This window comes from Nicotiana tomentosiformis, chromosome 3 (genome assembly GCF_000390325.3).
Source record: "Nicotiana tomentosiformis chromosome 3, ASM39032v3, whole genome shotgun sequence".
Lineage (NCBI taxonomy): Eukaryota > Viridiplantae > Streptophyta > Magnoliopsida > Solanales > Solanaceae > Nicotiana > Nicotiana tomentosiformis.
In genome coordinates this window covers 146,752,653-146,766,527 of record NC_090814.1, presented here as the reverse complement: position 1 = coordinate 146,766,527, position 13,875 = coordinate 146,752,653, and the positions used below count along the sequence as shown (strand labels likewise).

At 37.5% G+C, this 13,875-nt stretch overlaps 1 protein-coding gene across 1 annotated transcript; it reads left to right on the top strand.

The window, feature by feature from the left end:
- Window positions 1-684: 684 nt before the first annotated feature.
- LOC104086767 (uncharacterized) lies at window positions 685-13,617 on the top strand. The gene is made up of 12 exons (XM_009591100.4): window positions 685-1,212; window positions 4,365-4,591; window positions 6,100-6,167; window positions 7,597-7,671; window positions 7,841-8,190; window positions 8,399-8,467; window positions 8,570-8,658; window positions 9,578-11,653; window positions 12,042-12,119; window positions 12,262-12,373; window positions 12,796-12,846; window positions 12,954-13,617. Exons 1-12 carry the CDS (start codon window positions 835-837, stop codon window positions 13,005-13,007), a joined length of 3,627 nt encoding a protein of 1,208 aa, XP_009589395.1. The 5' UTR covers window positions 685-834; the 3' UTR covers window positions 13,008-13,617.
- The last annotated feature ends 258 nt before the right edge of the window (window positions 13,618-13,875 follow it).

Genomic DNA, 13,875 nt, shown 5'->3' with positions numbered 1-13,875 from the left:
TGATATATTTCAACAACTTTATGTAAGAAGATAGTATTGATAACTTAAATACAAATTTTATACAACGATTCATACATTATACAACTATTTTTTAAATTTCATACAACATTTAAATAAAAATATATATATAACTACAACAGAATACAATTTACATACAATTATAATACAACTTTACTAAAATTTCATAACACCTTTAAAATTTATAATCCTACGGAGAATTAGAAGAGATTAAAGTCTCCGCACATGTTATAGTCCAACTAAAGCAAAGTGAATCTTTAGGCTTTGCAATTTTAATTTCCTTGCATTCATCTTTTCAAATCATAAACTGATATTCCTTATGAGTCTTCCGGCTTTGCAAGAGAGAGGCATATGACCAACTAAAGCTAAGTGAATCTCCATGTTTTGCAAGAGAGAGACAGAGACAGATAGAGACGGAGAGAGAGTGAGCAAGTATAAAGGGATACGGTAATATGAAGGGATTCTCGCAAAGAAATATAAAGGGATATTCCTTATTCAATTTTTAATATAAAATGATACTCATTTAAAATTTATTTGTATATAATTGATAAATTTTATATGATCATATAATTAAATTGAAACTTGAGCAGGGATGATAATAAAGTTTCAAATACTGTACTGTATAGGAAGTAAAAATTCTTATTGATTTTATCTAAAACTAAAATTAGAGTAAGAATTGTGGGCCCAAATTAAAACTAAAATCCCAAAACCCAAATTTGTGAAATCGTCGTCGGCTCCCCCAAATATCGCTGGTATTCGGTATCTCAAGTTCCGATTCCCCTTTTGTCAATCTATTTTCGCATCATTCCAAACGTAATGTACGGAGGTTCCGGAAAGCTCGGCCGTGGCGGCAGCGGCAGCGGCGGCCGTGGAGGTGGCGTTGGGAAGCGCAACATCCAGTCCACGTTCCAACCGCCGCCTCTCAACAGGTCAACCGCCGCGACTGGCGGTCGCCTGTCACTTGGCGGCGGTGGAGCTGCCGCACCTCGCAACCGCAACAACAACAGCGCGACGGGTCCCACTTCCTCTAATGGAGCGGAGGAGACTTTTAGCCTCGTCACTGGGAACCCTTTGAATTTTGCAATGATAATTCGGCTGGCGCCAGACTTGGTGGAAGAGATCAAGCGAGTAGAAGCTGAAGGTAGTACAGCTAGGATCAAATTTGATACCAATGCCAATAATTCCTCCGGAAATGTGAGTTTTCTTGTTCACTTTTGTTTTACAGATCTGTGTGCAACATATTTATTTGCTATTTGATGGTTTTCCTTTTGTTTTTAGGTTTTATCTAAGTTGGATTAGTTGAACATATTGTGCTTAACTGGATACTTATAGTGCAGTGGAGAATATGAGAGACTGCTAAAAGCATTTGTTGATTTTCAGTTTAAACTTTGACATGGGCTATTATGCTTAAAAATTGACTCTTGTGTTACATGAACATGGAACATAAACACTGTACTGCTGGTGTGCAGCAAAAAAGCTTGTAGCACTTTTAACCTCTAGTGACTGGTGCGAGTCTATATTTACGTCTATTTTCAAGGCTTGCAGGTTACCTACTTACCCGTAACAATAAGACTTTGTATCAGGGGTGGAGCTCGTAAGAGAGGAAGGGGTTCAATTATATCCCCTTCATCGAATATTTATATTAGGTAAATAGGTAAAAATCAAATCTTTAGGTTATATATAAACAGTTGCTTTAATTTACAAGTTTGAATCCCAACTATGACATTCTATTTTTTTTGGTAATTCCCTTATGGCTCCGCCACTGCGGTTCGTAGGTTACCTTTCGTTCGAAAGCTATGCACTTACCAAATGTATCACTCCATACCTTGTTTGCCTGTTTTCTTTATTAGATTTCCTCTGTAACAGAATAGGAAAATGAAGAAACAGAATACCCTAATTTTGGGCAATATGATTTAAAGGCCTTTGAAATGGGGATATGTGCTTCTTAAGGGGTCCATTTCAAACTATTTACTCCATGATGCTTCCAGTGTTTTTGTTATCTATCCTTCTAAATTGTAATTATGTATTTGTTCTTTAAATACTCAACCGAGGAGCCATTCCTGTGAGAAGCAAGGGATGTCTTGAACGGTGGAAGGTCATAGAGAATAGGCCTATTCATAGAGTGATCCTATGATAAGACTGGCAGTTACATTTTAGTGATTGTGTTTCCTAGATATTATACTACACTGCCATAATTATATATCCTGACTTGCATCTGAAATGCCACTAAACGTTTTTTTTGATGAAGTAAGGGAATCTCATTAAAAGGCATCAAGAAAATGCATAGCAAAATTACAACATAAAGGTATTGTCTGCTCACATGCAGAAAACTTACGGGAAAACTAAGGAGCAGACAAAATCAAGAAATAGTTCAACACTATTTACAGGGGCCTGATTGAACCAACTAAATAAGTTAATTAAACACGTGGCTTTAAGAGTGTGGTTGGGAGTTGAAATCCCATCAAAACATCTACGGTTTCTTTCATTCCAAATACTCCAAAAAAATAGCACCAGGTACCATTGACCAAGTCTTTTTGATGGATTTCCCAACTCTCCAAGAGCACCAACTCTCATAAGCTTCCTTGATACTGTTTGGCATAACCCAAGCAAGTTCAAAAACTGATAAAAACATACTCCAAATATCAGTTGCTACTGAACAGTGCAAAAAAAGATGCCTCACACTCTCTGATTCCATTTGGCACATATAACATCTATTCACAGTCGGTATACTTCTTCTGATAAGATTGTCTTGAGTAAGACAAGCTTCATACAATGTTGTCCACATAAAGCCAGCTACTTTTGTAGGTAGTTTGGTTTTCCATATAAGCTTCCATGGCCATTTGTCGATCAATTCCTTGTTGGAGCATAGGTTGTCATATCCTCTTTTTACAGTATAGGTTCTCTCTTTTGATTCACCCCATTCCAACCTATCCTGCACCTGGGAATTGACATTAGCACCTGATAATTTATTGAGCAAACCCAACAGATCATTCAACTCCCAATCTTGGATGTCCCTTCTGAAATGTGGAGCCCAAGCACTATTTTGCCAAACATGTGAGATAGTTGCATCTTTATTACTAGCATGTAAAAATAAAGCTGGAAATTCAATTTTCAGTGTCTCTGTACCTAGCCATTTATCTTTCCAAAATGATATATGAGCCCCGTTCCCTAGCTTGAGTGATGACTTGAGCTTGAATTCTCCCCAAAGCTTTGAAATGTGTTTCCAGGGGCCTGAACCATGTGGAGCTCTCCCCTGCCTAGTGCACCAGTTGTTTGCCACCCCATACTTTGCTTGAATTACTGTTTTCCATAGCCCTGAACTTTTCATGTTGTGCCTCCAATGCCATTTCATCAATAAACTCTTGTTATGCAAAGCAAGGTCTTTTATCCCTAGCCCTCCATGGTTCTTAGGAAGAATAACTCTTGGCCATTTAACCAGATGGAACTTGTGAGTGTTACTGTTGCCTTCCCATAGAAAATCTCTTCTTAATTGATCAAGTCTCCTTTGTACCTTAGTTGGGATTGGGAATAAGGATATGAAATATGTTGGTATGCTATCTAGCACACTATTGATGAGTGTAAGTCTGCCTCCAAAGGATAGGTATTGCATTTTCCAGGAAGCCAGTTTTCTTTCAAATTTTTCAATCACTCCATTCCAGATACCTTGAGACTTGTATCTAGCTCCCAATGGGAGCCCCATATATGATGTAGGGAAAGATCCCACTTTACAATACATAACCTCTGCAAGCTCATCCAGATTTGGGATTGTGTTAACCGGATAGATGGTGCTTTTCAGCATGTTCATGTGTAGGCCTGAAATAGCTTCAAAGATCATTAGTGTGAGATTAAGATATAGAACTTGTGATTTTTCAGCTCCGCAAAAAATCAGAGTGTCGTCTGCGTATAGCAGATGCGACACCATCACAGAATTGCCCTCTTCATTGCCCACCTTAAAACCCTCCGGCCAATGGAGCTGGTTAGCTTTGTCTAACATTTTGCTTAGGCCTTCCATAGCAAGAATGAACAAAAAAGGTGACAGTGGATCTCCCTGTCTGAGGCCTTTTTGGGGAGAGAAAAACCCAACAGGTCCACCATTGAAATGCCACCAAACGTCACTTCTGTTTGTCCCTTTTCTAATATGCACTTTTGTATTAGTTGCTTTGAGGTGTTTGGTTGTGCTCCTTATTGAATTAATGTATGAGTGCCTCGTTAAGAATTTATGACCTCTTTCAATTTTATAAAAGAAAGAACTTCTGACATCCTTTGACTTGATCTTGAACTCATGCTTGGCAATAATGTTACTTTAGTTAAGTATAATTGGATGTGATTTGCCCACATTGTATCAGGTCATTAATGTTGGTAGTAAAGACTTCAGATTCACATGGTCGCGGGAACCTGGAGATTTATGTGATATATATGAAGAACGTCGAAGTGGTGAAGATGGAAATGGTTTGCTTGTTGAGTCAGGTGGTGCTTGGCGAAAGTTGAATGTACAGCGCGTTCTGGATGAATCATTTAAAAACCATGTTAAAATGCGGTCAGAAGAAGCTGAGAAGAAGCTTAAATCACGCAAGTATGTTTATTGTTAAACTCTTTTGTTCTTTTGGATAAGGATTTATTGTCCAACTCTAAAATGACATGAAATGGTTGATTGTTGTAGCTAGATATATTAGATTTCTCTACATGATAGTTCTCAACTTAATGATATGCAAATATATAAAGTTGAGTGCTTTTTATTTTTTTGGGAAGGGGGAAGGGTATGATTAAGGGCTTAATGAGGATTGAGTTTTGCACTTTTAGGATTCAAGGTGGGATGTCTACCACAGCTACCGCTTAATTCTTGTACAATCAAGTTCATATCTAATTATGTGGCTTTCCTGACCTGTTTTCTTGTATGCTTCAATGTCTATGTGGGTTGATGTGCTCTCTTTCTTGGAGTGAGTGTCTAGGCAAGGTCACTTTAAGCTCATTTAGCGAATTTCACATGACAATGGTTTCGTCCACTCATTTTACATGCTCTTTATTCGACTCCGCTGCTCTTTATTCGACTCTATCTAGTTAGGCTGAAGTTCTGTGATACTGTGTTGAGCTAGCGGTACCACTGTTATCGACGTTTAATTGTCTTTAAGATGCAGCAGCTCACTTCCTTGATCACGAGTTGGGATGTATTGATTAAGTAGAAGACTAATTTAAAGGCTTCTTTTTTTGGTTGAGAAGGTAACATATTTGCATATTAAAATATAGACTACACAAAAGCTGTGAAGTCACCCATAATTACAATGTGGAATGTAGGAAAATATAACTCCTAATCCTTTGTCTTCTTACAAGGATTCTAAAACATCAAAAATAGATTCATGATCTTTCAAAAATTTTCCTTTACACCAAAAGTATATAAGAATTAAACACTTCATCTTCATCTTTTGGATGTTACTAGATTTGTCTTCAAAGCATCTCTGCTTTGTCCACCATATGGAAGCTGGGAGAATCCTCCATCTCTTGTTTTGTCCACAACATAATTTAAAAGCTTATGGTATCAAAGAAAAAATTATAGGCTTGCAAAAATAAGTCTTTCTCTTAAAATATTAAGCATTTTGCAGTTAGAATTTATTTTTGATGAGAGAAAGATCCTGTCTCAAATTTTGCTAAATAACTTGCTAATAACTAGTTAACAGAAAAGTATGATTGATAAACCAATAGATGACCACTATAGTTGGAGTAACAACATTCATATCACTAACCCACACTCAGTTTTTTCTTTTGTTGAAAGAAATTAGCTCCTATGGTTGATCAAATGTACATCTTAGCACCTTGGTACATGATCTAAAGCGTGGTCTAAGCGAGGTGAATTGCTTAGCCTGTGTTGCACCTAGCTTGAGGGCTTATGCGTGCCTCAAGCAAGCCTTTGGCAATACTGTTTCTGATGATGCAATGCTGAGGAAAAATGTTTAAGGCTTTTCCGATGCTTTGGAGAAGTTTCGTTCTAGTTAAATAAATAAAAGATTCTCTGTTGTTTGTACCTTAGCTGGTATTTGATTTTCTCATTCTGTCTTGTATATTGATATTTTTGCATCTCTAAAACAGAGCCATTGTTTTGGACCATGGCAATCCATCCATGAAGAGTCAGGTGAAGGCAATGGCTGCAGCTGAAGGTACACATCGTCATGAACACTGAAATTAAGCATTTGATAATCGCTTTTCTAATTTACCTTGGTTAAAGTCAGCTAGATTGCCCTTAAGTTTCACATATGATTCAATCATTTTCTTGTACATTTTTTGCATCCTCTGATGCCAATGTAATAACATTTTACCTTCTAAAAAAAAAGTCTTGGTAGATTGCTCCTAGTTGATGATTCCTTCTGCATATTGAAAGGATTATAAACTTGATGGTTATTGGAGGTAGAAATGCTTCTGGTATTCATTTGAGGATAACACTACCTAGTAATGCAAAATCCTCAGAATATTTGATGGGCTGTGTGCATTATCAACTTGAAGGTATACGAGAGAGGGATGCTTCTGATATCCCATTTTGACTTTCTATTTAATGAGCCAAAAGAAAAAAATTGGTGTAATCGACTATGAAGTATCTGGTAGTCATTATGTATATTTGGCTTTACGTGGAATGAAAGGAGTAGGAGATTGATCCATAGTTATGAGAGATATATTAGTAGTTTATCTTCTCAAAAAAGAGATATTAGTAGTATAAGGAGATCTTTTCTATTTAATGCATTTGTTGGTGTAGGGAAAGAATACTTGTGGGATCTGTGGTTAGATCATTGGATTAGCTTGTTCGAGAACCATTGTTGAGTTTGCTTTATATTTATTTTTCACACCAACTTGGTATAATCAATGAATGAAATATTGAGAAAGAAAAAATGAAGATTCTAATAGTGGTGTATCGGCTATCATTCTTGGTGTTCAGTGCTCATGCTATCCTAGTATCTTGTGCTACTCGTTATTTGGAGCTATAACATAAAACTTCTTTTTGATGTATGTGTTTGGTTTACATGGATTCAGATACTGTTGTTGTGTGGTAACGAGATAGGTAACTACAAAGTTACGGAGTCTTGGGAAACTTCTATTGCTATCCAATATCAACTTTATCCAATATAGGTATCTCTCATTTCTGGGCTGTTAAAGAAGGTCGAGAATAGCAATATTACTAAAACCAATTTTCATAGCATTATGTGGCAGCAAATCTACTGGCAATTAGTGATGCTTTGAGAAAAAAGAACCTTATTGCATCTGTTAAAGGTGTAAAAGATAAATTATAGTACCTTATCAAACAACAGCTTAAACGCAATAGCTAACACAATAGTGAAACAGTGGCTTATAAGAAGAATCAATTTTAGTAACTTATGAAACAGCAGTCGCTTAAACGCTATAGTTAAGCAGATGATGTGTAAGCTTGATCTTCAGGATGATGATGTGTAAGCTTGATTTTCTGGAGTGTCTCTTTTGTTTATTGAACATATACTATGGAGAACATTAGTTTTCTCTGGATGAATGATCTATAATGATGGTATATGTTTAATTTCTGATATTGCAGTTTGATGTAAATCTAACTCTTTGTCTCTTCAGCCAATCCATGGAGGATGGGTTTCAAGCAAAAGAAAGAGCCTCCTTTCAAAAAGCGAAAGGCAGAACCACCTCCAGGTAATTTGGGAGCTGAAGTTTAGAGGTTTCTTATTGGATGTTTTCTGCTTGTAGTCCAGTCAGTATATTTCATGTCCAGGTGTTGGAAAGGAGGGATGTCTTGAATATAATTTCACTGTTTTGGTGGTGTTATGTTTCCTATCTTTTCATTGAACTTTATGAATTGCAGGGGGGGCTTACGGATCTGCTTACAAATCTGGCTCCTCTGCAACAACTCATTCAAAGGGAAAGCCTTCTGCTTCACCTTTGTCTTCTCCCCCTGAACTATCTGGTGCTCCAGCATCTCCATTTGACAATGCCAATCTTTTGAAGGGCCAAATTGCTGTGGATGATGTGATACCAGCTCAAACCATGGCTAAGGCTACTAGCTCTGACAAAGAAATTCCTAGCAAGGTGACCACAAGTTCTTCACATGATAAAGTAGGGCGTAAAAGGCATGCAGGCGCTACGTCTACCGACCTGCGTAGCATGTTGATTTCTCTACTTATGGAGAACCAGTCCAAGGGGATGAGTCTTAAGGTAAGCATGTGAACTAAATTGGACCTTTCTTAATTTAGCATTGTGTTGTAGGAGGTAGAGTGTAAGTTTAAAGCAAAGATGTCCATTTTCCTTTGGTTTATTGTTTTTTTTTTGTTGACATGGAGTACTTGTTAAAAATTCTTAAGTACATCTCTTTACCGCATCAGCTTCTTGTTTTTTTCCCCTTAAAATATCTTCTGGGTTTTAGGCACTGGAGAAAGCTGTTGGAGACACATTCCCGAACTCAGCCAAGCAAATTGAACCCATTATAAAAAAGGTAAATGGTAGATGAAATTGCTGTAGTTCTGCTGAAAGAAGAAAAGATAAGTGAATAATATTCAATAGTTGTAATATTTTACACATAAATTTCTGGTGGTAGATTGCTATATATCAAGCTCCAGGAAGATACTTCTTGAAACCAGGAGTGGATATAGAAAGCTTCCCGAAACCTGCCCCTGAAAGTGGAAGGTACAAAAAAATTTCGGGCTCTTTGTTCTTTTGTTTTGTCTCTTCTATTTGAAATTAAAATAGTATCTGTCACTGTCAGAGACAAAGCTGATCTGCATTCAGCACGTCTGGTTAAACTAAAGTCTCGGTAAGTGTACCTGAGGAGCACGGGAACTTTCTACCAGGGATAAACTTGGAAGATGTTTGTGAAAATGATATTAAACAAAAAGACCTTGGCATTTTACATCCATTTTGAGCTAAAACTATCAAGGAACATATGCATCTTTTTGACGTTACAAAGGTTAAAATGTGCTTATTAATTTTGCCCTTGTTTGGGATGCTAATTTATATGTTTTGACACTAACGTACGAGGATCATATCTGTATGTATTTGTTTTTGGCCAAATTCCTTGGAGGGTGGAGAGGTGGGAAGATTATTTTCTGATCGAGAGATTATTTTTATTTCCTATTCATGTTTCATTTGATGATCCTCTGTATTGTGGTCATGAACTATTTTCCTTGAGAGCAGAACACCTCCTTCCACAGTAAAAAGATCCACGCACGTGTGATCTTTTCCACAGTAAAAAGATCTGTCTTCATTAAAAAAAAAATCATGCATCTATGCACACACAGGCGGACATTGGTCAGGATGTATTTTCTTATGGTTTTGGTTTGTAACCCAATCGCTTTTGCTTTAGATTGAGCTCTTTAATATGTTTCCAGTATCACCTTTTTGATTATTATAGGTATTGCAGACATCAATTTAACTTCTCGTTCTAACATATCTCTTCTATCTTAGTGCTGCTGAGGACCAGACTACTAGCTCTACTATGCCTTTGATAGGAAAATCATTCTTCTGAAAAGATTTATTCTTTGATTGAAATGCTTGATTCTATGTTAATTGAAAGTCCCCTTACCCTGATGTTTTCTGCTCTTAACAGTTCTCCTGAAGATCATTGTCAGCCATTATCTGCCCCCGATAAATTTGACAAACTACCTGCTCCAGAACCGGTCTTACCTTTAAAAACTGATAGCAGTGAGTTGGAAGAGGGGGCAGTGAGCGATTCTAAACCTCAAGAAGCATCTGATGCCATGGAAAAAATTGATATCCTCCATCATTCACCTGATCGAAGTGTAGGGCTGGCTAATAGCTCTAGCTCTAGCTCTAGTGATAGTGAAAGTGAGAGCAGCGACAGTGGAAGCGATAGTGGAAGTCAGAGTAGAAGCAGAAGCCCAAGTAAAAGTGTAGCCAGTGGGAGTAGCAGTGACAGTGACAGTGATGCTTCTTCTAATAGTAAGGAGGCATCTGATGAGGATGTTGATATCATGAGCGATGATGACAAAGAGACAAATCATAAACCGCGAGCTTCTGAACAGGTTCAATGCGGAACTTTGGATTTTGAGCCAGGTCAATTTAAGGTAGGTGAGAGGGACGATCTCAATGTTACGGATATTGTGGAAATTGAGAAGGACTTGCCTCACGGCGACCAAGTAGCTGAAATGGCTGTTATTCCTGGCTCAGGTCCTATGAGAGATGATGAAAAACCTGTAGAAGAAATCAGACCTTTATCGTCTGATAGGCATGAGGATAAACAAAGTCAGGTCCAAATGGGTGAGCTTCATCATGAAGCACACATTGTTAGTTACCAAAAGCATCATAGTGAAATTGAAAGTGTCGACAAGGATAGCTTCAAGCATGAGCCATCTGGGGGTAGGAAAAGTAAATCTAAACGAGTGCGTGATGAAAAACGTTTAGTTGATAAAGTTGACAAGAATAAGAGAGTAAAAACTCAGAATGTTATTCAGCATCAAAGTTCTGGTCATATGAACTCTAATTTTGTGGAGAGTTCACACTTATCTCCTGATAAGCCTTCAGAAGGGCCTTATAAGGGCCTTAATATGCAGCAGATGGATAGAACTTCCAGGAAGTCTGCTTCTGAACTTTTGCAGCCAGACCGGAGATCTGTTGATTTCACTGCAAGGGGCAAAGCTCCTACTGGTTCTGAGAGGCCAATAAAACAAGGTGAAAGCTCAGGGCATACCACTAAGTACACTGAAAGAAGCCTTCAAATGAATGAAGGGCTCCCCTCACAGAGAGACAAGGTTAGTAGAGAGTCACAAGATGAATACGACTTTGTTAGTGATAAAAGGGAAAGAAAAATTCCAAAAGATGGTGTTGGGGACCAGCAAAGAACATCAGTCGATTTGAACCTCAATAAGTATGACAGCCCACTGCCACGAAATTCTCCAAAGGATAAAATGTGTAATACAGGGAAATCATCTTTCATGAATGGACGTGGACACATGCTTCAAAGAGAGCTTTCAGACTTGGAGTTAGGAGAACTTCGGGAGCCTCCGCCACAGGAAACAGCTGGGTTAAACAAGCAGTTTGAGAGGAAAAGTTCTTTTAAAGGAGAGAATAGACCAACAAGTTCAGATTATTGGAATTTTGAGTCAACTAAAGGAAGAACTACAGAGAAGAATGTAGCAGAGTTTAGAAGATCATCTCCTATCCAGTCAAGCGCTGTGCCTTCTGGGGCTCCAAATGGCTTTTCTAAGAGGAGGACCCCTGAACGTCATGCTGAAGATTTTACAAGACCTCACCAAAAGGTTTCACAACCTCAGCCTCAACAACCCCATCCTAGAATTAATCAGAATGATATTGGTTCCCAATATAATCAACCAGTGGAAGTGCATAATGGTCGGCAAATTGAAGTAGAAGGGAGATTAGGGACTGGTCAGGAGGTCCATGGTGACGCTCGCAGAAAATTTTCTGCTGGTGCACGAGAACAACATGACCTAAAACATGGTGTACTTCCAGCATCTGCCAAGGAGAACAAAGGGCAAAAGTCCAGTTTGGCTGCTGAGGTAAATGATAGGCATAAGGATGCTTCTTTACTCGTGAGCTCTGAAGGTCGTCAAAGGATGGGAGAGTCTTCTCCTGATGAGATGAGTTTGTACTCCAAGTATGAAAAGGAGGAAGCAGAGCTAAAGGGACCAATAGAGAATTTTGCCCAGTAAGTATTTCTACATTTACTTTAGTAGTGGAGAGCACTTTGGAGCTTGTTGAAACATGCAGGCATATTCTCAGATTCAATTAATACATAAAAGAGAGTACACAAATGTAGTTTTCAAGTGATATACTTCAAGTCGTCTTCATTGCTGAAAAATTTATTTCTTGAAACCTTTTACTGAAAAAAGAGAGTACACGTGTAGGGTTCAAGTAGTAAATATGTTGGATAATTGAGGTCGTCTTCATTGTTGAGACTTTTGTTCTCTAAACCAATAAAAAAGAGTAGAGCCTTTTGTGTTGAAGTTATTAATGCCTTTTGTACTTCCTATTATCTTTTTGCTGGAAATCTTTATTTTTGATGCTTCTCATATATCAGTTTATCCATGTTTCAGGTATGAAGAATATGTGCAGGAGTATCGGGAAAAATATGATAGTTATTGCTCTATAAACAAAACATTGGAGTCTTACAGGTTTGTCACAAGAATATAATTATGCTTATTTCTCAAAGTTTAATGGAGATTATTTCTTCTCAACTTTTTTAACCAACACCTTTTGCAAACAGTTTATTTTCAGTTTTAGTTAGTCTAATAATTATTGGGATCAACTCTTTAGGAATGAGTTCATGACACTCGGCAAGGAGCTTGAGGTATCTAGAGGAAGAGACAAGCAAAGATTCTATGACATGTTGGGACAGTTAAAAGATTCGTATCGCAAATGTGGACCAGTAAGTTTCCTCCTCTCAATATGTTTTGTGGTCATGGATAAGCAGTTGGAGATTTTACTCAACATTTTTAATGTTGATGTCTATTATGTTTCTAGACTAATGGTGATGCCAGCTCTAGTTCACTAGTTCAAAAAATCTCTCCTGCATTTTTCTCAATGCTTTTGGATGCAAGTATTAAGTGCCTTTCCGCAGGCTATTTCTGGATGACAGATTGCCTAATGTCCGAAATAGTTTCAATGCCCTCTGGAGAGACACTTTCTCCATAGTCCTGTTTACTTGGATAACCCTTTACTTTTTCATTTGACTCCTTGAGCTGGTTTATTAGAAGTATCTGTCCACTTACCCATGTGTCTTAGGGTGATATACTATAACTGTACTTTCTTTGTGATGTCTGACTCATTGGTTTTATTTAAACAATGCAGAGACATAAAAGACTGAAGAAAATATTTATTGTGCTTCATGAGGAACTGAAGGTACTTATCGGACCATCACTTTTGAACCTTATTGCTTCATTTCCCTATGATCCCTAGTAGTAGCTCTTTTTCTATACAATTTCTGAATGCTTCAACTTGCTGTGCAGCATTTGAAGCAGATGATCAAAGACTTTGCTGTTTCATATGCCAGAGATCGGTAACCAAAAAGATTGAATTCTAACTCATTTTTGGCCTGTTGGGGAACCCGTAGTGCTCGGGGATTATCTCCTCTATAATATGTGGTGGTTAACTCGTTTGGTGGAGGGGCAAGCAGAAAGTGCGCTGTCCCATTTGTAGATGAAATGAATGATGGTGACACCACAAGAGTTGACAGAAAATGTGAAGATACAGTTGGAGCAACGCAAATAGGGTGAAGGGTTACTACAAGATTTGGTCACAGTTCGATGGATGTAAATAGAAATGTAGAGTGCCTCTTTTTTCTTTCCTTTTTTTTTCCCATTCATTAGCGGGGCTTGTGTCCCAGTACATTCTCGTGTAAATTATTTATGGAAGTTTTAATGTGCCTGATACGTACAGTACTGACTCCTGATTCTAGGAATCGCCCTAAGGGCTAATTTTCCATAGTGTTGTCATCATAGGATCGTTACCAAGTTTTGATACAACTGTTGCATAAGGTGGATATATCTTTGTCCACTCTGATCCAATTTGTAAGGCTCCTTTAAAGTAGATAACTACTAGACGTTTTGTAGTCACAATGAAACACGTAGATTGTAATATTATGTACATGTTTTAGTAAACAGATTGGAATTATTACATGCTTTACGATTTTAACAATTTCTTATATAAAATAGGAAACTATCAGTTATGTCCATTTATAAGTAGCTCATTATCAAAATTGGTTAATTCATAAAATATTACTAATATTAGTTAAATATTACTAATATTAGCCAATTAGCTATTTGTAGCAAAAAAAAAAAAAAGGTCAAATTTTTGTTTTCTTTTGAGTGGGTGTTATTAGAATAGATTGGGTACATCTTAAGGAGCTTAAATTTCAGTTTTGGGATGATT

What these genes read in the sequence shown, in the direction of transcription:
- LOC104086767 (XM_009591100.4), top strand. Translation starts at nt 835, where the DNA reads ATGTACGGAGGTTCCGGAAAGCTCGGCCGTGGCGGCAGCGGCAGCGGC. An exon ending in CCAATAATTCCTCCGGAAAT is followed by an intron (nt 1,213 to 4,364) that starts GTGAGTTTTCTT and finishes ACATTGTATCAG; the next exon opens with GTCATTAATGTTGGTAGTAA. An exon ending in AAAGGCAGAACCACCTCCAG is followed by an intron (nt 7,672 to 7,840) that starts GTAATTTGGGAG and finishes TATGAATTGCAG; the next exon opens with GGGGGGCTTACGGATCTGCT.